The following is a 24035-nucleotide window of genomic DNA, read 5'->3' as shown; positions in this document are numbered from 1 at the left end:
CTAGTGCCTTCACCAGTGTTACTGAAACTAAACTGAGTGAAGCAGAGCAGCGTTTGGGCTCTAGTGCCTTCATCAGTGTTATTGAAACTAAACTGAGTCAAGCAGACCAGCGTTTGGGCTCTAGTGCCTTCATCAGTGTTATTGAAACTAAACTGAGTCAAGCAGAGCAGCGTTTGGGCTCTAGTGCCTTCATCAGTGTTATTTGATGCAGTCCAGCGTCTAGTGCTTTGCTCATGGTGTGGTGCCCCAGTGACCCTCCCTGCCTGTTGCAGGTCCTGGGGTTCAACACCCGGCAGCGCAAGGCTTTCCTGAACGCAGTGATGCGCTGGGGGATGCCCTCCCAGGACGCCTTCTCCTGCCACTGGCTCGTCCGAGATCTGCGGGTGAAGACCGAAAAGGAGTTCAAGTGAGTTTCACGAGCGACCGTCACGCGTGTAGCTCTACACGGGATAAGCATGCACCAGCCCCTGGTTACCCAGGCAGTATTTCCGAGCTGTGGAGGGGAGGCCCGTGCTGTTGTTATTCAATAAGGCAGCGGTAAGTAAATCATGGCTGTGATGGCACCTGTTGCCGTGGTGCTCCAGCCCTGCTCAGCCCAGACACAGGGTCACACTGTCAGCCTAACGCAGCGTTACAGCTGGGCTTGGGGGTCCAGTGCTTAAAGAGAAAGGGGTTCCCGGGTTCAAATCCCGGCTCAGCCGCTGACTCGCTGTGCGAGACCCTGTGCAAGTCCCTGAACCTCCTTGTGCTCCGTCCTTCAGATGTAAAACAAACGAGGTCCTATTGGAAGAGACTCTGCAGCAGCAGCAGCAGTTGTTGATGATGCAGAGTTCACCCCCCTAGTCTCTGTATTTCACTTTGGATAAAAGCATCTGCTAAATGACTGAATAATAATTCTAATAATAATAATTCTGTTGTCTCTCCCTGGCAAGGGCGTACGTGTCTCTCTTCATGAGGCACCTCTGTGAGCCGGTAGCAGACGGATCGGAGACCTTCGCAGATGGGGTCCCCAGAGAGGGGCTGTGCAGGCAGCCAGTGCTCACTCGCATCGGGGTCCTGAGCCTGCTCAAGAAGAAGGTGAGAACCGGGGTCAAAGAACCAACGGCTGGAGCAGTGGTACGCCAGTCTGGTCCAGGGCTTCATTTCAGGGTCCTCGGTGTGGTTAATTGCCTCTTCGCGGGTTCAACGGACTGGAACCTGCTGGGAGTAAAAACCTGGACCGGAATGGATCCCCGGGGCCAGGCTTGAGTACCACTGAGCTGGAGGAGCTACAGTGGAAGAGCACAGTGCCGTCACAGCGACCTGCAGCTTCCATTGCGTTCCTGCTCCGTGCACCTGCCTGTCCCTTTACTGATTGTAGGTTTTGAATGTGTTAGCAAACGTGTGTCTTTTCTTATAGACTGAGTCAAGCAGACCAGTGTTTGGGCTCTAGTGCCTTCATCAGTGTTATTGAAACTAAACTGAGTCAAGCAGACCAGCGTTTGGGCTCTAGTGCCATCATCAGCATTACTGAAACTAAACTGAGTCAAGCAGAGCAGCGTTTGGGCTCTAGTGCCTTCATCAGTGTTACTGAAACTAAACTGAGTCAAGCAGACCAGCGTTTGGGCTCCAGTGTGTTCATCAGTAAGGTGCTAGATGTGAGTGTGAAGTGGAGTGCTTGGGATTGTTTTATCTGCTCCTCCTCTTCGTGTTGCTCCAGGTCCAGGAGTTTGAGCACATCAACGGGAAGTGGAGCATGCCGGAGCTGAAGCCAGAGAGCAGCGGCGAATCAAAGAAATCCTCGCGGGCCTCGTCCCCCGCCATCCGGACGGTCGCCACGACCCCGGAGCCCAGCGGGAACAGCACCCCCTGCACCTCCCAGCCAGGTACTGCACCCTGATCACACACTCCCCAGTTCTGCCGGTACTGCCTTCTGCACACCTTGGTCACTACTGCCCCCTGGTTGAACTAACTGGTACTGCAGGGATTGTGACCTGCACACACACACACTGCTCACTACTGCTCCTTCCACACTGCAATCTCTGTGATGCACAAAAGCCGACACAGAAATTTAAGGTGGCGACCCAGCAAAGCGTTGACAGATGTTCATCTCGTGCTGCATGTCTTGCCTTTGCCACCCTGTTGTTTGATCTGCCACAGCTACCCCCGTCGACAGAGGAGAGAAGAGCGCGAAGGATGGAGAGAAGGAGGAAACGGAGGAGAAAACAGAGAAGGAACCAAAGGGCGCGGAGAGCGGCCACACTGCTGAGGTACTTGAAAACGAGAGTTCTCGTTTCTAGTCTGATCGTGATTATGGGACAGTTCTCTGTTCATTATGTAACACGCTTTACAGTTTCCACTTATCCAGTTGTGGTGAAGCTTGGCATTGACATTATTTTACCCTGCAATACAGAGATGGCAGTAAGGCTGCTGTTGCAGAGACTGATCTATTCCTGGTTTCGCTAAGAGTTTAATAAGAAATGCAGACTGAGCTTGTAACCTATTAATTAGTTATTATTAATAATTAGTCATTTAGCAGACGCTTTTACCCAAAGCGACTTACAGAGACTAGGGGGGTGAACTCTGCCTCAGTTTGTTTTTCATCTGAAGGACGGAGCACAAGGAGGGTCAGTGACTCGCTCAGGGTCACACACACACACACACACACACAGGGAGTCAAACCGCTGTGCAACAGGATCCCCGTACTGATATATTTTTTCATTATATAGATGGCTCTGATTTCAACTAGACGGAGCTAGACTGGGACACAGTGTCACAGTGAGTAACCCTGCGGTCTGTGCCTCTGTCCTTGTCGCTGTGTTTTATCAGCAGCATGCACTGGTTCCTGAGAGCGGCTCTCAGGCCCTCACCCCCGACGACACACCTGAAAGTCAGGCAGCGGAGTCGGGAGAGGAGGGCAAAGACCCACCACAGAGTGAGGATAAGAAACTAGAGGAACCGAGAGACCAGGACACAGCAGCAGCAACAGCGCCACCTACAGCCCCAGAGGAGACGCAAGGTACGGGTGAGAGTTAGAATCGGTTCTTGTGACCATATTCAATTCATTCGATCGTTTTGCTGTAAATCAGGTGCATCCTTCTGGCATCAAGGCATGTCTGTCATTGGAGGAAGCAGACAAGCGTTATTGAAACTAGAAGAGAAGGAGTCAAGCAGACTAGCGTTTGGGCTGTAGTGCCTTCATCAGTGTTATTGAAACTAAACTGAGTCAAGCAGAGCAGCGTTTGGGCTCTAGTGCCTTCATCAGCGTTACTGAAACTAAACTGAGTCAAGCAGAGCAGCGTTTGGGCTCTAGTGCCTTCATCAGTGTTATTGAATGTATTCCGATGTTTTCATGCAGATTCTGTGAAGACAGAAGATTTAAGAACGGAAGTCAAGCAGGCTGAGATCCGGGATACTAAAGGCCCCACAGACACCCCCAGCACAGAGGTTAAGAAAGGTAAACGCCAACCAGCCTTTCCTGTCAGCAACCAATCAGCTGCTTCCTCTCAATGACTGACACGCCTGCAGCCAGTAAGACACTCGTGGAGTGAAATGACCTAGCAAGCGCAAAACATAATTGAAGGAAAACGGAGCAAGCAAACTGAGAACTTTCTCCTACTTACACTGCCGCAGTTTTAAAACGCTTGCGATAGATGTCTGTCTCGGTCTGTCTCGGCTGCGATCATTTTCATGGATGATGATGTTCTGTTTTTTGGGGGTTTGTTTTCGCAGAGGAAGTGAAGAGTGAGAAGGAGGCTGGGAGGGCGGCCGCACTGCCTGCTGGGAAGGAGGAGACAGGCAGTCGGGGGAGCGGGAGGAGAGAGGAGAGGAGCGACCGACCGCGGTTCATGTTCAACATCGCGGATGGAGGGTTCACAGGTACAGAAATAGACAGACACACAGACAGGCAGGCAGGCAGAGACACACAGGCAGGCAGGCAGGCAAGCAGCCAGAGAAAGCTTCTTCCAGCAAAAGCCATGGCTTTTATCTCCATGCAAACGAATCTTTCATCTTGTTAACGAACCCAAAATCCAACGCTATTTTCCAACATGGCCACGTCTCTCTGTATCTCTCGATCTCTCTCTTCTCCCTCTCTCTCACAGAGCTGCACACGATATGGCAGAATGAAGAGCGAGCCGCCATCTCCTCGGGCAAAATCAATGAAATCTGGCATCGTCGCCATGACTACTGGCTGCTAGCGGGCATCGTGGTGTATCCCTCTGTATAGACACAGGCTGCAGAACACATCCTGTTAAAAAAGACACCGACAGGAATCAGGAAGAGGCTGCTATTGCACAGCGGTTTCACCCATTCCTAGCAGCTTTTGCCACAGTGTGTGTGCAGGCAAGAAGCTCAATCTTATTAACCCCTTGCAGTCCAGCTTCGGACCAGGTCCGGCATTACAATTTTCCCTTTCCAGTCCGATGTCCCGGACCCTGTCCCACGTCATCAAAAAGACGCCAAGCGCAGGTCTCTAGCCGACAAAACCTTTCAATGGCCGAGTGAGACCGACAGGAGCCAAATGAAACCGAAAAAGAAAAGGGTGTATCTGACAGCCCCGTCCGCTACAGAGATAACACAGATATAACAAAGGAGAGAGCTGCTTCTGCATCCAGCGCTCTGAGAATATCACGGACATCTGCAGTGCTTTTTGAGATGTTATAGTAATAAAACGATGACTCGGATCGCATTATTGAGGAGTTTGGTGATGAAACGAGTGATCAGGAGAGGATTTATCAGTGTGCGCGTCTATAAAGAGGTGTGTGAAAAATACAGAGAGCAAGGGGTGGGGCTTGGCTGGAGATACAGGACTGAGTGTCCTTTTGCGATTCAGTGCCTTTTAAGCCTGTTTTACTCTGGAAAAAAAAATATTTTAAACAGAGCGTGTGGAAAATAAATTGGACCCGACGCTCCTGGCAAGCACTGAATAAAAGGACTGCAAAGGGTTAAACTCGTAGTGAAACCAGGAATGGGTCAGACTGTTGTGCAGTGCGTGTGTGTGAGTATGTGTGTGCGTGTGTCTGAGCAATGAGACAAAGCGAATTTAAAAGTGAACGTTTGCATTTCTTCTCAACTTTACCAATGTCGGCAGAAACCCAGAGCACAAGAAGTTACATTTAGGAACAATATTGTGAGTTCTGCTCAATTCGCACAGGCAGCAGAGCGCTACACCCACGCATCACAAGGTCGAATGACGAGGCTGGGGATTGCAGAATTTATTAACCCTACGTTGATTTGGGGCTTACATTAAAACACAGGGAAACAATTCATGCGAAAACGAAAGTGTTACCTGTGCCAGCTGCACTCTGAGGTATGAAAAGACGTGTTTCAGACCATGTGCCAAGCTAAAGAGATACAAGGTCAGGGAAATACACAAAATCCTTAGTCTCACGAGGGTCTGTGTCTCTGTGTCTGAGTCCCTGTGTCCCTGCTGGTTGTGTGTCCTTGACTCCCTCAGTCACGGCTACGCTCGCTGGCAGGACCTCCAGAGCGACAGCCGGTTCAGCATCATCAACGAGCCCTTCAGGAGCGAGAGCAGCAAGGGCAACTTCCTGGAGATGAAGAACAAATTCCTGGCTCGCAGGTTCAAGGTAAGGACCCCCTCGCTCCCCGGGTCTCTCGTTCACTCTCTCTTTACATTGGCTCTCTGCTTGCATTTTCTCTCTCTCTCTGCATTGCCTCTCCCTGTATTCACTCTCTCCCTGCATTGCCTTTCCCTGTATTCACTCTCTCTCTCCCTGCATTGCCTCTCCCTGTATTCACTCTCTCTCTGCATTGCCTCTCCCTGTATTCACTCTCTCCCTGCATTGCCTCTCCCTGTATTCACTCTCTCTCTCTCTCTGCATTGCCTCTCCCTGTATTCACTCTCTCCCTGCATTGCCTCTCCCTGTATTCACTCTCTCTCTTTCTGCATTGCCTCTCCCTGTATTCACTCTCTCTCTCTCTCTCTGCATTGCCTCTCCCTGTATTCACTCTCTCCCTGCATTGCCTCTCCCTGTATTCACTCTCTCCCTGCATTGCCTCTCCCTGTATTCACTCTCTCTCTCTCTCTGCATTGCCTCTCCCTGTATTCACTCTCTCTCTCCCTGCATTGCCTCTCCCTGTATTCACTCTCTCTCTCTCTCTGCATTGCCTCTCCCTGTATTCACTCTCTCCCTGCATTGCCTCTCCCTGTATTCACCGTCTCTCTCTCTGTCTCTCTCTCTCTCTAGCTCCTGGAGCAGGCCCTGGTGATTGAGGAGCAGCTCCGACGCGCTGCTTACCTCAACATGAGGCAGGAGTCGAGCCACCCCGCCATGGCTCTGAGCGCCCGCTTCACGGAGGCGGAGTGCCTGGCTGAGAGCCACCAGCACCTGTCCAAGGAGTCCCTGGCAGGGAACAAGCCGGCCAACGCAGTCCTGCACAGGGGTGAGCTAGTCCTGCACAGCAGTTCCAGTGTGTCTCTGGTTGTGTTCCAGTGTGTTGTTGCCCCTGGTTACAGTGTGTCTCTGGCTGTGTTCCAGTGTGTTGTTGCCCCTGGTTACAGTGTGTCTCTGGCTGTGTTTCAGTGTTGAACCAGCTGGAGGAGCTGCTGAGTGACATGAAGGCTGATGTGAGCCGCCTCCCCGCCTCGCTGTCTCGCCTCCCCCCCATCGCAGCGCGGCTGCACATGTCAGAGAGGAGCATACTGAGCAGACTGGCCAGCAAGGGCAGTGAGGCCCAGAGCAACGTGGTACGGACTGACACGCTGAGAAACACTGAGACACACACACACACACGCTGAGAAACACTGAGACACACACACACGCTGAGAAACACTGACACACACACACACGCTGAGAAACACTGAGACACACACACACACGCTGAGAAACACTGAGACACACACACACACGCTGAGAAACACTGAGACACACACACACACGCTGAGAAACACTGAGACACACACACACGCTGAGAAACACTGAGGCACGCACACACGCTGAGAAACACTGAGGCACGCACACACACGCTGAGAAACACTGAGACACACACACGCTGAGAAACACTGAGACACACACACGCTGAGAAACACTGAGGCACGCACACATGCTGAGAAACACTGAGGCACGCACACACACGCTGAGACAGACTGAGAAACACTGACGCTGAGAAACACTGACACTGAGACTCACACACACAGACACAGTGCGGCTGCACATGTCAGAGAGGAGCATCGTGTGCAGAATGAGATACACTGCGATACACAGAGACACCGACACCATTGTTAATGATATAACTCTTTGGTTCTGGTTCCAGCTCTGTCCTCTTCTTTCCCTGCAGCCCATCCCCCCCGGACCATATGCCACGCCCCCCAACTTTGGACCCGCCTTTAGCCCCGCCCCTTCGGGGGCAGTTACGACAGGCGGAGCCAATTACAGCCAGATGGCGCCAGGGTCCTTCATATCAGGTAAATCCAGCTCAAACCAGCTGCCAGCCAGGGGCATGGCAACGAATCCCAGGGGAGAGACAGCGAGGATTCAGAGCCTAGACAGGAGAGGCAGAACCCGTTCCGCATCCACAACCTCAGCATTAAACACCTCTGAACTTTGAACGCATGTTGAGAATGTTTGTGATCAACCAGAAAACACGTCTTTTGAGATTCTGTCTGTTAGAGGGGCTGTTTCTTTGTGATGTACCATAGCAGAAAGCATGGTGTTGTAAAGCACAGAGAGGTCTGGTAAAGCATAGGGAAGCATTGTAAAGCACAGAGAGGTCTGGTAAAGCATAGGGAAGCATTGTAAAGCACAGAGAGGTCTGGTAAAGCATAGGGAAGCATTGTAATGCACAGAGAGGTGTGGTAAAGCATAGGGAAGCATTGTAAAGCACAGAGAGGTCTGGTAAGGCATAGGGAAGCATTGTAATGCACAGAGAGGTGTAGTAAAGCATAGGGAAGCATTGTAAAGCACAGAGAGATGTGCTAAAGCATATTAAAATTACTTGGTATGATAGTTGCATAGTATATGTAAACCAACTGCAAGTGATTGTGCAAGGTTAATATGTAAACTTGTGTAAATGATGATTAGTTGTGGTTTTGAAAGCTCAGTTAACTGTAATACTCAGTGCCACATTTTTCCTTAACAGTCCCATTTGTTTTTTGAAGCGCTTGTTTATATAAAAGATTAAATATAGAGGAGAGCAATCCAGCTGGCAGCGAGGACCGGGAAATTAGGAATTCAGAAATGAAAACCAAACAAACACAAAGCTTTCTTATCCAAACCACCCCAAGCTCAGTCTGCACAGCCAACAAACCTCAGTTACTGGAAGGAAGGAAAGAAAGAAAGAAAGAAAGAAATGAGTTTAAGATTTTAAATGTTCTGCATGATGTTATTTTATAGTGGTTAGTGGTTCTAACATTCAAAAAGCATTTGCAAATATATTTTGAAAAAACACTGCAAAACCACATTGAAAAAACACTGCAAAACTACATTGAAAAAACACTTGAAAACTACATTGAAAAACACTGCAAAACTACATTGAAAAACACTGCAAAACCACATTGAAAAAACACTTGAAAACTACATTGAATAACACTGCAAAACCACATTGAAAAACACTGCAAAACCACATTGAAAAACACTGCAAAACTACATTGAAAAACACTGCAAAACCACATTGAAAAAACACTTGAAAACTACATTGAAAAACACTGCAAAACTACATTGAAAAAACACTGCAAAACCACATTGAAAAACACTGCAAAACCACATTGAAAATATGCTGCAAAACTACATTGAAAAAACTGCAAAACCACATTGAAAAAACACTGCAAACCACATTGAAAAACACTGTAAACTACATTGAATAAACACTGCAAAACCACATTGAATAAAACTGGTCTTTCCTGTGGGGACAAGAATAAGTGACACAAAAAACCCAAAAAACTAAACCTGTGATATTCCAGGGGGTGTGTCTACCGGCTGCGCGAGAGAAACCCAGGATTAAATCTGAAGCACTGAGTGCGCTGCCCTAGACCTTGCCCGTATACAGTGTCACTTATCTGACCCACAGAAGCCAGCGCCAGCCAGAAGACCAAGGAACACGACGTCCTCCAGCGGCAGCGCGTGGTGGATCTGTGGAAGGATGGCAAGTCGGAGGGCTCCATCGGGCTGGAGCTGAGGATGCCCAAATCCACAGTGCACAGCATCATTGTCAAGTACCGCCTCAGCAACACCGTGGAGAATCTGCCTCGCAATGGCAGACCGAAGAAGCCCTGAGCCGGGGAGAGAGGGACAGAACCACAGGCAAACCTAACACCCCCCACACACACACACACACACACACACGCACACAGCCACAAGGACAAAGTGTGAGAACAGCACTACAGTGTCACAAGCCGGGCAGAGCCGTGAGGAGGCAAGATCGTTATTAACCCTTAGGGAGGGAGCAGAGGAAATCAGCTGTCTGTCGCAAGAAAGAAGTGAGCGAAGGAACCAAGGGAATGAGCTACAAGGAGAGCCGGTCACACACAACAGCCCACATTGCGGTGAGGGGGGATGATGGGGGGGGGGGGGGTGGAAGCAGTCCCAGTTGCAAGGGAGTCACAAGAAAGCAACCAACCTCCCCCCCCCCCCCCCCCATCTAGGGTCCCATCCCATCCATCTCATCTCAGCCAGAACGGAGCACAGAGACTGACAGGGACCGGCAAGGAGGGGGCCGGACTTCACAAGGGACAAAAGGCAATGTTTTTGTTTTTCTTCGTGTTTCTGAATCCGGCACAGTCGGGGGAGGTCCAGAGCGAACGACTCTTCGGACGTTAATCTCAACTGCTCGCTCTGGAGTGCGGAGCTAAATGTAGCTCGGGTTTGTCACATAGCACAAAAGTCCGTTCTGTTGCGAGACTGTGACGGTCTCCAGTCCTCTCTCAGCACGCTGCTGTCGCACTGTCGTCAGCACCAGACAATAGACAATGAGCACACTTGGAGGACGGTTGTGCTGTACTGCACTGTGCTGTACTGCATCTGAAATCGAATTGTAAAATAAATCTTTTTGAAAACAAGATGAGATCCATTCCTGTCCCCTCACCTTCTCATACCGAGCGCTTCTTCTTGATATGTGGTTTTGCAGTGTTTTTCACTGTAGTTTTGCAGTGTTTTTCTATATAGTTTTGTGTGTTTTTCTATATAGTTTTGTATTTTTGTATAGTTTTGCACTGTTTTATATAGTTTTCCAGTGTTTTTTTCTATATAGTTTTGCACTGTGTTTTCAATATAGTTTTATGTGTTTTCTATATAGTTTTCCAGTGTTTTCTATATAGTTTTCCAGTGTTTTTTCTATATAGTTTTATGTGTTTTCTATAGTTTACTGTGTTTTCAATATAGTTTTGCACAGTTTTTTTCAATACAGTTTTGCAGTGTTTTCTTTGTAGTTTTGCACATGTAAGATTTCCGATGTTGAATTTGTTAGATCTAACCACTTTAAAATAACATTATTACACTGTGCTGTGCTTTTAACATGGGGAACTTTTCTAAGGGTTAGTTTACCCAATTTTTAAAATATGTTTTACGATGCTTCCCTTGCTTTACGACTCCTCTCTGTGCTTTACAATGCTTCCCTGTGCTTTACCACACCTCTCTGTGCTTTACAATGCTTCCCTATGCTTTACCACACCTCTCTGTGCTTTACAATGCTTCCCTATGCTTTACCACACCTCTCTGTGCTTTACAATGCTTCCCTGTGCTTTACCACACCTCTCTGTGCTTTACAATGCTTCCCTATGCTTTACCACACCTCTCTGTGCTTTACAATGCTTCCCTGTGCTTTACCACACCTCTCTGTGCTTTACAATGCTTCCCTATGCTTTACCACACCTCTCTGTGCTTTACAATGCTTCCCTATGCTTTACCAGACCTCTCTGTGCTTTACAATGCTTCCCTATGCTTTACCAGACCTCTCTGTGCTTTACAATGCTTCCCTATGCTTTACCAGACCTCTCTGTGCTTTACAATGCTTCCCCAAGCTTTGCTAGACCTTTCTGCGCTTTACAGTGCTTTGTTGCACTTCGCTGTGCTTTTACTATGAGGAAACTTTATTGAATTGATATTTCTGTGTTTTCATTCTCTCTCTTCCTCTCTCTCACCAGTGTTGAACGGGCCACCGGTGACAGTCAAAAAAGAGAGGGATGGGGAGAGTACCGAACGAAAGGAGGGGAGGAGCAGTGGAGAGGTGATCTGCATTGACGACTGACCCCCCGCCCCCTGCCCCCCGTCCAGCACATCAGTCATGGATATGCCCCTAAACCCCCTTTAATAGCGCGCCAGAGACTGTAACTCATTTATCGAAGCGATTCTGACTGCATTGTGTTTTGAGGACAGGCACAGCTGATGTAAGCCATATTTCAGTACAGGCTCTGTTTACAGATGTGTGTGTGTGTGTGTGTTTTCCTTTGTGTTGCCGTGGCCACTGGTAGCAGGTAAGGCTTTGTCGGGCTGTGCTAGAACAAGCCTGGGTTCAACCGATCCATGCTTCTGACTTCTGTGCCCCCCCGTCCAGAACGTCTTACTGGTGCGATCCTCGTGCTTGCTGTTTTATTTGAAGCTTCACAATCTTTCCGTTTTGTGATCCACTTTATATATTTAACTGTTTTTAATTTTGTGGAAGCTTCAACCAAAAATTACTAAGATGAATGTGCAATTCCAGCACTATAGTGTTCAAAATAGTCTGAAATACTAAAAGAAACTAAATGAATTCAATGGCTAACGTTTCCACTAGAAGTCTTTCTCTGTGTCTTCAGTGTGAATTCAGTGGCTAACGTTTCCACTAGAAGTCTTTCTCAGTGTCTTCAGTGTGAATTCAATGACTAACGTTTCCACTAGAAGTCTTTCTCAGTGTCTTCAGTGTGAATTCAATGACTAACGTTTCCACTAGAAGTCTTTCTCAGTGTCTTCAGTGTGAATTCAATGGCTAACGTTTCCACTAGAAGTCTTTCTCTGTGTCTTCAGTGTGAATTCAGTGGCTAACGTTTCCACTAGAAGTCTTTCTCAGCGTCTTCAGTGTGAATTCAACAAGACATTCCTACTTTTTTCAATGTCTTCATTTGTTTCCAAAGTGGTAAATTTAAGACATTTAGACACTTCTAGTGGAAACGTTAGTCATTGAATTCACACTGAAGACACTGAGAAAGACTTCTAGTGGAAACGTTAGCCATTGAATTGACACTGAAGACACTGAGAAAGACTTCTAGTGGAAACGTTAGTCATTGAATTGACACTGAAGACACTGAGAAAGACTTCTAGTGGAAACATTAGTCATTGAATTGACGCTGAAGACACTGAGAAAGACTTCTAGTGGAAACGTTAGCCATTGAATTGATTCTGTATTTGTAAATTCAGCTTTAGTGAGTATTTTCTTGCTCTGGCAGCATTGTCCCTGATAGCCAGGCTGTTTTAGTTTTTCTTGTTGCTTGTTTAATTTACTTTAATGCACTTTTGACTTTGACTAAACACAGCTCTGTAGAATCAAGGTCATTTCCTGTGTCCTTGATTTGCTTGGCTGCCACCCCTTTTGAAGAGAAAACAGCTTAAAATAAAATGGGTTTTTTTTTTTTGTTTGTTTTTTTTTACAGTATTGTGTATAATGTTCGCTGTTATTCTTGTGATTTACTCATTATTATTATATACATATATATATATATATTTTATATTTTTTTTTCGTTTTTATAAGGTAAGGTGAGCTGACTAAAACCAAGGAGCAGATCTTTGGTTCTAGTTGCACTGCCATAGATACACATAACACAGGCTAGATTAGCCAGTGTCTTTAGTATCAAGCCATCTGCCGTTGTTTGTTGCTGGCAATACACCTGCTGTACACTAGGTGGCGCTGGTGCGTACTATTTCTTTGTATCAGAAAATCAACAGCTATATTTTCCTTCAGCTAACCAAAATTAAATACCGCGCAAGAAAATACATTTCTCGTCAGCTAAATATCTCTCAGAAAGTTACCTTTAAGTCTGTAACTTGAAAGCTTACAGTATCCCAAATAAGCAGATCAGTGCACTGCAGTATTGCAGACTGTAGTGCAACTGGTAATTGATATTAATATATAGCTCTGGCCAAAAATTTAGCCTCGCCTAGAATTTTAGGATTGAGAAATAATTTTAAAATATATGTATATTTGAACATAATTTAGATTTTTTTTAACGTCATGTTGTAATCCATGTAAGTTTTTTTTTTTTTTTTAGTTAAGTATATGGAAAACTACAAAGCCATGTGCGATTCAATATGTTAACAGGGGAACATTATTCAGCAGCTTTCACTGGACTCTACGAAGCTGAGGGGTATGTGTAGAGTGATGCAAAACTTTTGGCCATAGCTGTTAGTTAGACTTTTTTGATGTACTTTTGATAATCGTTTTCTGTTAGACACAGCATTTGGCTGAAGGAAACGCAAGCAGACAGTACAGCTTAAAAAAAAGGCTATGTCACTAAAAGCGATTACCTGCAGCTGTCTTTCGAAACGGTTTCATATCGCTAGCAAACAGGCATGACTAACTGTGTGATTGACAGATCGGGTGATCAGTCGATCAACAGAAAGCATTGAGATTAAGAACCGGCGCGTTTGCACACAGCGTTGCAACAAGAATTTGAAGAGGGAAAACAAAGCTTGAGATGTAATTCTGAGGCTCTTGTCCGAGTTTTTGTTACTGCATTTTGATTGTGTTCGGTCCTCTTTGGCTTGTGTACCTGCGTTGGTCCTCCGTGTTCCCTCTTGTGGGTGCGAGACGTGGAGTGACGGTCGTCTCCTCTCTGTTACGATCCGTTCAGGCGAGCGTGCCCTGCAGCCTGCGTGTTCGTCAGCAGTGCTGCTACCCACCATCCTGTTCACAATAAACACATCTCATCCTCTGTCATCCTGGAGTTTGTTTTGTTTTTGTCTCTGTGTTTCTCCAAGTGAAAGGAGCTGCTGCCCGAGTGTTAATAAGAGATTTTATTAGAGTCACAGGAGTGAATTTGAACTCGGTATTAAACACTTACACAGACTTGTAAGAATACATGTGCAAACACTGTCACTTCTATTAGTAGCCCCCACAGTGAAAGTACAGCCAAGTGTAATACAGCACAGTGAAAGCATGTAAAGCACAGAGAGGTGTGGTAAAGCATAGGGAAGCATTGTAAAGCACAGAGGGGTGTGCTGTCACTGTGCTTGATCACACTGTACATTCACTTTGTAGGACACTATTATAAGGACACACCCTGGGCTCAAGATGCATTGGATTGTGAACTTTAAAAATAGACCACAAAAAAACAACAGGAAAGCTGATTATTCTGTATTTAAAAAGGAAGCTCACAGTTCAGCCAAACAAAGTAAACAATCTTGATTTACCACCACCCCCCCACCCCTTTAAAATGTGAGTGCCCTGTGAAGCTGGAGAAGGAAGTGAATCTGCAGCCCTGAAGTGAGTACTATGAGGGGGAAGCACGGGCCCATTTGAACAGGGCTGTGAGGCTCCACTCCGGGGGGGGGGGGGGGGGGGACGCTTCTGCTTTTTCATGCCAACTCCATGTCTCCATTAACAGATCTTGTTATTTGTTCAATTGGGGCATGTTTCATTACCCCCCACCCCCAACCCCTGTAAAACGTGCGAGTCCCGGTAAAGACGCCTCTAATGAATCGATGGAACAATTTGATCACCACATTTAAACAAAATAAAAGATTTAAAATAAAATAAATAAACAATCGTTAATAAAACAGTGAGTACAGGTTGTGTGTGTGTGTGTGTGTGTGTGTGTAGACATACACACACACACACACAGAGACTTTGGCAATATGTTTCCATTAGAATCAAAAAGCAGTCCTGTTATATAACATCACTCAAGGCTGTTTGTTTGCTTGCTGGAAAGCCAGTGTCCTCCGAATGTAATATAGTTCAGGAAGAGGAGAGTAACCTGACAGCACTCCATTCCCACAGCCTGGGCACTACTGGGACCTCTCCCTACAATCGGGGTCTCTTTACCCTGGCGCTACAAACTGTCGGGATGAGTCTGTGTGAAAGGGGCGTTCATTGATAATTCAACCAGTGCAGAGAGGTACTGGCGGAGAATCCCGACAAGGTTCAAGCTCATCCCAGATGTGCTCGACTGTCACAGCGGATCGGGGGTGTGTAACAGTCTGGAGAGCACCTATTGGGGTTCAGCATCGCTGGGTAGAGGAGTAGCAGCAGTTGTTGATGATGCAGAGTTCACCCCCCTGGTCTCTGGAAGACGCATGTGTTGAATGACTGATTAATAAGAAGAAGAAGAAGAAGACGAATAATAGCAACAATCTTTTTTTTTTTTTTTTTTATGTCCAGATCGAAGACGTGCGATCGCGTTTTATCGTAGTTCAATTACAACCTCCCTCCCGCGTATCTCTCTCATTCAGATGTAAAAGATTTTGAATTGCACCCTGCAATATGTGTTTGTAAAACTGGATGGAGAATCTTTCCACGAAGGAGCGGCGTTTATTTAAAAAAAAAATTTTAAAAAAAAATCAGACCGGCTGCGCTTCCCTTCGTTTCCCACCAGGGGTCACTTGACCTGGAAGAGGCCGAAGTAGTTGAGGTCGTGTCTGGGGCGGAGATTCGTCCCCCCGAAGGTCTGGACGGTCAGCTTCTCGTTGACCGTCAGCCTGACCAGCCCCGACACGTGGCAGGAGAAGAAGTCTCCGAGCTTGGTGGACGGGGAGGAGGACGGGGTCGTCCCATAGCTCTGGAGACAGCTGAACAGCGGGACCCTCCCCACATACACCTGCAGCTTCAGGTAAGCACTTTCTCTCTCCATGAAATGAATCTGGAGACAGAGAGAGGGGGCAGAGGGACGGGGAGAAAGGGGAAGGGAGAGGAAGGGGAGGGAGGGGAGAGGGGGAGAGGGAAGGGGAGAGGGAGAGAGAGAGGAGGGAGGAGAGGAAAGAGGGAAGGGAGAGGGGGAGAGGGGAAGAGAACAAGAAAGCGGAAGGTGAAAGGCAGAGAGGGAGGAGAGAAGGGCACACTGAGAGCAAGATAAAGAGGGAGGAGAGGGGAGAGAGGAGAGAGGGAGGACAGGGAAAGGGGATGGGGAGAGAGGGGGGAGACAGAGGGAGAGACAGAGGACAGGCAAAGAATAGAGGAGAGTGTGTCTCACCTCCTGGGGAAGATGGAGCCGCAGAGACGTTTTCCCCTACCCCTCTAGAGGGGGGAAGGGGAGAGGGAGAGAGAAATTAAACCAGAATACTGAAAATTTAAAATCTTGGAAAAACATTTTTTTTTTTGTAAAAACAGTACAAATTAGTGGCTGAGCCGGGATTTGCACCGGCTGCCTCCATCTATCCAAGACCCCCCCCCCCCCCCCCCCCCCCCCCCCCCCTCACTCGACAGTACAGGTAGTAGAGCCCGTCTGTTAGCACTGTGAACCCTCCTGTGCTGGGGTCATAGTTCACCGGAGAGCTGGTGCTCAGATTCACCTCGGCCCAGCCTTTGATGATGTCACTGGAAGCTGCTGAAACGGGCAAAGAGACAAGTCTGGGTGTGCTGAAACGGGCAAAGAGACAAGTCTGGTGTGTTGTTTAAAGATGCCGCCGCGGTGGTCCGAGAAATACAGTGATGCATCACCCCCGCCGCCCCCAGCCCCACCGTGTCGCTGCAACTGTTTCAGTAACAGACCGGTCAGTTTTCGTGATTGAACTGTCTGATAACTTTTAACACTTTTTAAAATCTGTTTATAAAGCTCTTTTCGAAATGCCCGCTCTAGTGCACTGTTATTGTCAGGATTTAGAGGACCGATCTCAAAAACCCCCAGTGCACTAGAGCAGACATTCAGAAAATAACTTTGAAACGGACTTTACAGTTATCAGTGTAAAAAGTTGTCAGGATGTTAAGAATGAAATGAAAAATAACAGATCTGTTACTTAAACTACTGTAGCTAATAATAATAATAATAATAATAATAATAATAATTGAATAGTGTAATGTAAGACCTCACCTCCAGCTGTGTTGTCTGGTTTTACTGAAAAAGAAAGTGATTGAAAACCAAAATAAAAACACAATGAAAGCACTCTCTGTTCCCCATTCCAATGTGAAACCCACAGTTATTGCAAAACAAAACATGCAGATGTGTTGCAACATCCACACCTTCAAACACAAACAGCTAGGAGTCAACATCCACACCCTCAAACACAGCAGCCAGGAGTCAACATCCACACCTTCAAACACAAACAGCCAGGAGTCAACATCCACACCTTCAAACACAAACAGCCAGGAGTCAACATCCACACCTTCAAATACAAACAGCTAGGAGTCAACATCCACACCTTCAAACACAAACAGCCAGGAGTCAACATCCACACCTTCAAACACAAACAGCTAGGAGTCAACATCCACACCCTCAAACACAAACAGCCAGGAGTCAACATCCACACCTTCAAACACAAACAGCCAGGAGTCAACATCCACACCTTCAAACACAAACAGCCAGGAGTCAACATCCACACCTTCAAACACAAACAGCCAGGAGTCAACATCCACACCCTCAAACACAAACAGCTAGGAGTCAACATCCACACCTTCAAACACAAACAGCTAGGAGTCAACATCCACACCTTCAAACACAAACAGCCAGGAGTCAACATCCACACCTTCAAACACAAACAGCCAGGAGTCAACATCCACACCCTCAAACACAAACAGCCAGGAGTCAACATCCACACCTTCAAACACAAACAGCCAGGAGTCAACATCCACACCTTCAAATACAAACAGCTAGGAGTCAACATCCACACCTTCAAACACAAACAGCCAGGAGTCAACATCCACACCTTCAAACACAAACAGCCAGGAGTCAACATCCACACCTTCAAACACAAACAGCCAGGAGTCAACATCCACACCTTCAAACACAAACAGCCAGGAGTCAACATCCACACCTTCAAACACAAACAGCCAGGAGTCAACATCCACACCTTCAAACACAAACAGCCAGGAGTCAACATCCACACCTTCAAACACAAACAGCCAGGAGTCAACATCCACACCTTCAAACACAAACAGCTAGGAGTCAACATCCACACCTTCAAATACAAACAGCTAGGAGTCAACATCCACACCTTCAAACACAAACAGCCAGGAGTCAACATCCACACCTTCAAACACAAACAGCTAGGAGTCAACATCCACACCTTCAAACACAAACAGCTAGGAGTCAACATCCACACCTTCAAACACAAACAGCTAGGAGTCAACATCCACACCTTCAAACACAAACAGCCAGGAGTCAACATCCACACCTTCAAACACAAACAGCCAGGAGTCAACATCCACACCTTCAAACACAAACAGCCAGGAGTCAACATCCACACCTTCAAACACAAACAGCCAGGAGTCAACATCCACACCTTCAAACACAAACAGCCAGGAGTCAACATCCACACCTTCAAACACAAACAGCCAGGAGTCAACATCCACACCTTCAAACACAAACAGCCAGGAGTCAACATCCACACCTTCAAACACAAACAGCCAGGAGTCAACATCCACACCTTCAAACACAAACAGCCAGGAGTCAACATCCACACCTTCAAACACAAACAGCCAGGAGTCAACATCCACACCTTCAAACACAAACAGCCAGGAGTCAACATCCACACCTTCAAACACAAACAGCTAGGAGTCAACATCCACACCTTCAAACACAAACAGCTAAGAGTCAACATCCACACCTTCAAACACAAACAGCTAAGAGTCAACATCCACACCTTCAAACACAAACAGCCAGGAGTCAACATCCACACCTTCAAACACAAACAGCTAGGAGTCAACATCCACACCTTCAAACACAAACAGCTAGGAGTCAACATCCACACCTTCAAACACAAACAGCTAGGAGTCAACATCCACACCTTCAAACACAAACAGCCAGGAGTCAACATCCACACCCTCAAACACAAACAGCCAGGAGTCAACATCCACACCTTCAAACACAAACAGCTAGGAGTCAACATCCACACCTTCAAACACAAACAGCTAGGAGTCAACATCCACACCTTCAAACACAAACAGCTAAGAGTCAACATCCACACCTTCAAACACAAACAGCTAAGAGTCAACATCCACACCTTCAAACACAAACAGCCAGGAGTCAACATCCACACCTTCAAACACAAACAGCTAGGAGTCAACATCCACACCTTCAAACACAAACAGCTAGGAGTCAACATCCACACCTTCAAACACAAACAGCCAAGAGTCAACATCCACACCTTCAAACACAAACAGCTAAGAGTCAACATCCACACCTTCAAACACAAACAGCTAAGAGTCAACATCCACACCTTCAAACACAAACAGCCAAGAGTCAACATCCACACCTTCAAACACAAACAGCCAGGAGTCAACATCCACACCTTCAAACACAAACAGCTAGGAGTCAACATCAACACCTTCAAACACAGACAGCCAGGAGTCAACATCCACACCCTCAAACACAAACAGCTAAGAGTCAACATCCACACCCTCAAACACAAACAGCTAAGAGTCAACATCCACACCTTCAAACACAAACAGCTAGGAGTCAACATCCACACCCTCAAACACAGCCAGCCAGGAGTCAACATCCACACCCTCAAACACAAACAGCTAGGAGTCAACATCCACACCTTCAAACACAAACAGCCAGGAGTCAACATCCACACCCTCAAACACAAACAGCCAGGAGTCAACATCCACACCTTCAAACACAAACAGCTAGGAGTCAACATCCACACCTTCAAACACAAACAGCTAGGAGTCAACATCCACACCTTCAAACACAAACAGCCAGGAGTCAACATCCACACCTTCAAACACAAACAGCTAGGAGTCAACATCCACACCTTCAAACACAAACAGCTAGGAGTCAACATCCACACCTTCAAACACAAACAGCTAGGAGTCAACATCCACACCTTCAAACACAAACAGCTAAGAGTCAACATCCACACCTTCAAACACAAACAGCTAAGAGTCAACATCCACACCTTCAAACACAAACAGCCAGGAGTCAACATCCACACCTTCAAACACAAACAGCCAGGAGTCAACATCCACACCTTCAAACACAAACAGCCAGGAGTCAACATCCACACCTTCAAACACAAACAGCCAGGAGTCAACATCCACACCTTCAAACACAAACAGCTAGGAGTCAACATCCACACCTTCAAACACAAACAGCTAGGAGTCAACATCCACACCTTCAAACACAAACAGCCAGGAGTCAACATCCACACCTTCAAACACAAACAGCCAGGAGTCAACATCCACACCTTCAAACACAAACAGCCAGGAGTCAACATCCACACCTTCAAACACAAACAGCTAGGAGTCAACATCCACACCTTCAAACACAAACAGCTAGGAGTCAACATCCACACCTTCAAACACAAACAGCTAGGAGTCAACATCCACACCTTCAAACACAAACAGCCAGGAGTCAACATCCACACCTTCAAACACAAACAGCCAGGAGTCAACATCCACACCCTCAAACACAAACAGCCAGGAGTCAACATCCACACCTTCAAACACAAACAGCCAGGAGTCAACATCCACACCTTCAAACACAAACAGCCAGGAGTCAACATCCACACCTTCAAACACAAACAGCCAGGAGTCAACATCCACACCTTCAAACACAAACAGCCAGGAGTCAACATCCACACCTTCAAACACAAACAGCTAAGAGTCAACATCCACACCTTCAAACACAAACAGCCAGGAGTCAACATCCACACCTTCAAACACAAACAGCTAAGAGTCAACATCCACACCTTCAAACACAAACAGCTAGGAGTCAACATCCACACCTTCAAACACAAACAGCCAGGAGTCAACATCCACACCTTCAAACACACAGCTAGGAGTCAACATCCACACCTTCAAACACAAACAGCCAGGAGTCAACATCCACACCTTCAAACACAAACAGCTAAGAGTCAACATCCACACCTTCAAACACAGCTAGCCTGGAGTCAACATCCACACCTTCAACTTGTAAAGCACAGAGAGGTGTGGTAAAGCATAGGGAAGCATTGTAAAGCACAGAGAGGTTTGGTAAAGCATTGTAAAGCACAGAGAGGTCTGGTAAAGCATAGGGAAGCATTGTAAATCACAGAGGTGTGGTAAAGCATAGGGAAGCATTGTAAAGCACAGAGAGGTCTGGTAAAGCATTGTAAAGCACAAAGAGGTCTGGTAAAGCATTGTAAATCACAGAGAGGTGTGGTAAAGCATAGCGAAGCATTGTAAAGCACAGAAAGGTCTGGTAAAGCACAAGGAAGCATTTAAAGCACAGAGAGGTGTGGTAAAGCATAGGGAAGCATTGTAAAGCACAGATAGGTCTGGTAAAGCATAGGGAAGCATTGTAAAGCACAGAGAGGTCTGGTAAAGCACAAGGAAGCATTGTAAAGCACAGAGAGGTCTGGTAAAGCACAAGGAAGCATTGTAAAGCACAGAGAGGTCTGGTAAAGCACAAAGAAGCCAGGCACTGGAAAGGTAAAGGATCCTGTTCAGACGCAGTAATGTGTTTCTCTCAGTCTGTACACTGCGCTGGCGTGAGTGCCCCAGGGTGCAGCTCTCCTCTGTTACTCACTCTCGAAGTGCGCGGCTACCACAGCCTTGCTCTTCCTGTTCTTCATGCCTGACCCGAGAAACAAACCCACACGCATACACGTTATAAACAACAAGCCAGCTAAGCCTTTAGTGTGTCAATTCAGGGTGCTGTAGGAGGAGAGGGACAGAGAGGGGGAGAAGGAGAGAGACAGGGAGGGAGAGAGAGCATTCATACACTTTCTATATTATATCCACTGTAAGGGGTTTTAGCATTCAGAACTCCTTTATATATTATCCCCTGCCCTGTCCCCTCAGCCCTCCTTGTTCCCTGCCCCTCCGTCTCCCGCCCCTCCCCTCTTACATCTCCTCCCCTCCAACCGAGGTCACCCACCCCTCCCCTCCCCTCCCCTCCCTGACGTGGTAGAAATCTCGCTTTCTCATGTCTCGCTCCTACCTGCCCCTCGCTTTGCTCTCATTCCCCGCAGGTCCTGCTGCTCCATTAGCAGCTGCACCGTCGCCTCTCGCTGCAAATCCGCCTGCAGAGACACAGAGGCTAACTAACTAACTAGCTGTGCTTCACAAAGTCCAATGAAACCTGCTCAAAGGCGCTACTTGACATGTTGAATCGCACACCAGCTTGGTAGTTTCACCCTAGAACGACAAACTAACAAACTAACTTTTTTGTTCTGTTTTGTTTTGAGGTTTTGAAATTCGAGGTGATGCAAAAGTTTAGATATTTTATGGGACGGCATAAACTGCAAAAGCCCTGCGCGGCCGCAAACCAAACCGGTTTGAATCTGTAACATCCTCTAGACTCGAGTAAACTTGTTATAGAGAAACAGCGCAGATCAGTCAATCTTGCATCTACATTCCGGCTCCGGGTGCCAGCTCTTCTGCAACAGCGAGCGAGGGGGTCCAACCCACCCCGCGGTGCGCAGCCAAAACACCGACAGCGGTTGCGTTGCGTTACAAAGGCCAGCGGTGTTAAAATAAATAAAACAACCAATTAGAGCCACCTGTTGCGCTGTTTGATGTGATCTGTAGCGCTGGGCGGCAGGGGCGTTTGCAAATTACATAACAGCAAGCAGAGTTTGCACGATGATTATTTATTTATTTATTTATTTTTTGGGGGGGTAGAATCGTTACCTGCACCAGGCGATCTTGCAGAGTCTGCAGAGACCTCGTCAAGCTGCGCGTGTGACCCCAAGAGAGTGCCGTGAAAACGAGACTAACCAGAGGGACTGACAGGGCGAGGAGAACGGGCAGACCCCAAATGCCGGACCGGCGAAGCTTTTTCTTCGGGAGAAATCGTTGCATTTTGCATGTGGTTCCTTAACATCTCCTTTCTTCCTTGTCTTTCTTTGACAGACACTAATTCCAAAAATATCGGCTAGTTCAGTACGTGTGCGCCTGCCTCTCCTCTCCTCTCCTCTCCTCTCCCTCTCCTCTCTCTCCTCTCCTCTCTCTCTCTCTCTCCTCTCTCTCTCTCTCTCTCTCTCTCTCTCTCTCCCTCCCCCCCCCCCCTGCAAAGTTAAACAAAGCAGAACTTCTGGAAGCAATCTAGCAATTAAAGCGCTTCACAAATCCGACGCATTTCCTTCTGTCTGCATGTTTGCTGGCGCTGCAAGGGAAGTCAAGCGACAATTGCCGAGTCGCGCAGCTCTTACATAGGAAACCACAGAGATCACGCGTCACACCCAGGCTCTGGCAAAACAAGATTAAGCAGCATCGCACTGGTGTTAAACTCAATTAATAAGGCAGATGTTACTAGCTGTAAGATTTCTGCTGGCATTATAAGGCAGCTGCTACCAGTAGCTGCCCAAAATATACCCAACCATTTCGCTTAGTGATGGGATGTTTTTTGCACGATATATGTCGGTGCACAGATGTCGTTTGGGTCTTTTTTGGAAAGTGGTACAGCCTTTTCTCACGCGTCTGACTGCGACAGCTGTAACTGCATCGCGACTCTGCGTAATAACATTGCAATAAAGCGTATAAGGACGCACGCATTTACTAAGTGCACACGCACGCACACACAGTCCTTTAAGACGCTGCATATAAAGTGATAGCAAACAATGCATTTTCATGAGATGGTTCGTTGAGTGAGTTTGAATGCTTTGCCGCGCCGCTCCCAAAGCGAAGGAGCCAAGGAAGACATTTCTGCACAGTCCAATGTGAGGCTAGTGTCTGCTTCGGGTCTGGACACTTGACGAGACTAGAAGACGTGTTGGTTCAGCGCTTAAAGGTTAGCAGGAGGTTCACAGTCTGCTAAATGACTCATTAATAATAATAATAATAATAATAATAATAATAATACAATAATAAAATAATAATAATTATCTAGAGGCAAAATGACTTTATACAGTGGAGCAAAAAAAAAAAAAAAAAAAAAAAAACATTGCGTATACATCGCGTATCGCACACTTTTGTATAAATGGGCGGTTCCTCTCCTGGATTTCCTTTATTCAATTTATTTGAGGTCTCGTTTACAAGGAGGTCCTGGGAAA

General features: G+C 47.0%; 2 protein-coding genes across 6 annotated transcripts in view; one reads left to right on the top strand and one right to left on the bottom strand.

Moving 5' to 3' along the window:
* Nucleotides 1–9506, top strand: part of chd3 (chromodomain helicase DNA binding protein 3) — a 33060-nt gene extending 23554 nt beyond the window's left edge. The window contains 13 exon segments of the mRNA XM_041237297.1: nt 273–406; nt 933–1077; nt 1700–1865; nt 2140–2249; nt 2809–3004; nt 3338–3436; nt 3712–3858; nt 4083–4191; nt 5438–5570; nt 6192–6387; nt 6528–6691; nt 7282–7408; nt 9010–9506. Coding sequence (XP_041093231.1) covers nt 273–406; nt 933–1077; nt 1700–1865; nt 2140–2249; nt 2809–3004; nt 3338–3436; nt 3712–3858; nt 4083–4191; nt 5438–5570; nt 6192–6387; nt 6528–6691; nt 7282–7408; nt 9010–9215 — 1932 coding nt within the window. The 3' untranslated portion in view covers nt 9216–9506.
* A 5004-nt stretch (nt 9507–14510) lies between these two features.
* Nucleotides 14511–22982, bottom strand: tnfsf12 (TNF superfamily member 12). 5 transcript variants are annotated; one of them, XM_041237268.1, is made up of 6 exons: nt 22675–22982; nt 21983–22064; nt 21569–21616; nt 16931–16954; nt 16320–16447; nt 14511–15763 (listed from the first exon to the last, which is right to left on the bottom strand). In XM_041237268.1, the coding sequence occupies exons 1-6, from the start codon at nt 22843–22845 to the stop codon at nt 15503–15505; spliced, it is 714 nt and encodes a 237-aa protein (XP_041093202.1). In that variant the 5' UTR covers nt 22846–22982; the 3' UTR covers nt 14511–15502. The 5 variants fall into 5 exon arrangements, with proteins under 5 accessions (XP_041093202.1, XP_041093204.1, XP_041093207.1 ...); XM_041237270.1 differs by having other exon boundaries at nt 16320–16444; XM_041237273.1 differs by having other exon boundaries at nt 22762–22982.
* Nucleotides 22983–24035: the final 1053 nt, after the last annotated feature.

This window comes from Polyodon spathula, chromosome 44 (genome assembly GCF_017654505.1).
Source record: "Polyodon spathula isolate WHYD16114869_AA chromosome 44, ASM1765450v1, whole genome shotgun sequence".
NCBI classification, from domain to species: domain Eukaryota; kingdom Metazoa; phylum Chordata; class Actinopteri; order Acipenseriformes; family Polyodontidae; genus Polyodon; species Polyodon spathula.
Note: the sequence above shows the minus strand (reverse complement) of the source record. Positions and strands in the feature narration are given on the sequence as shown.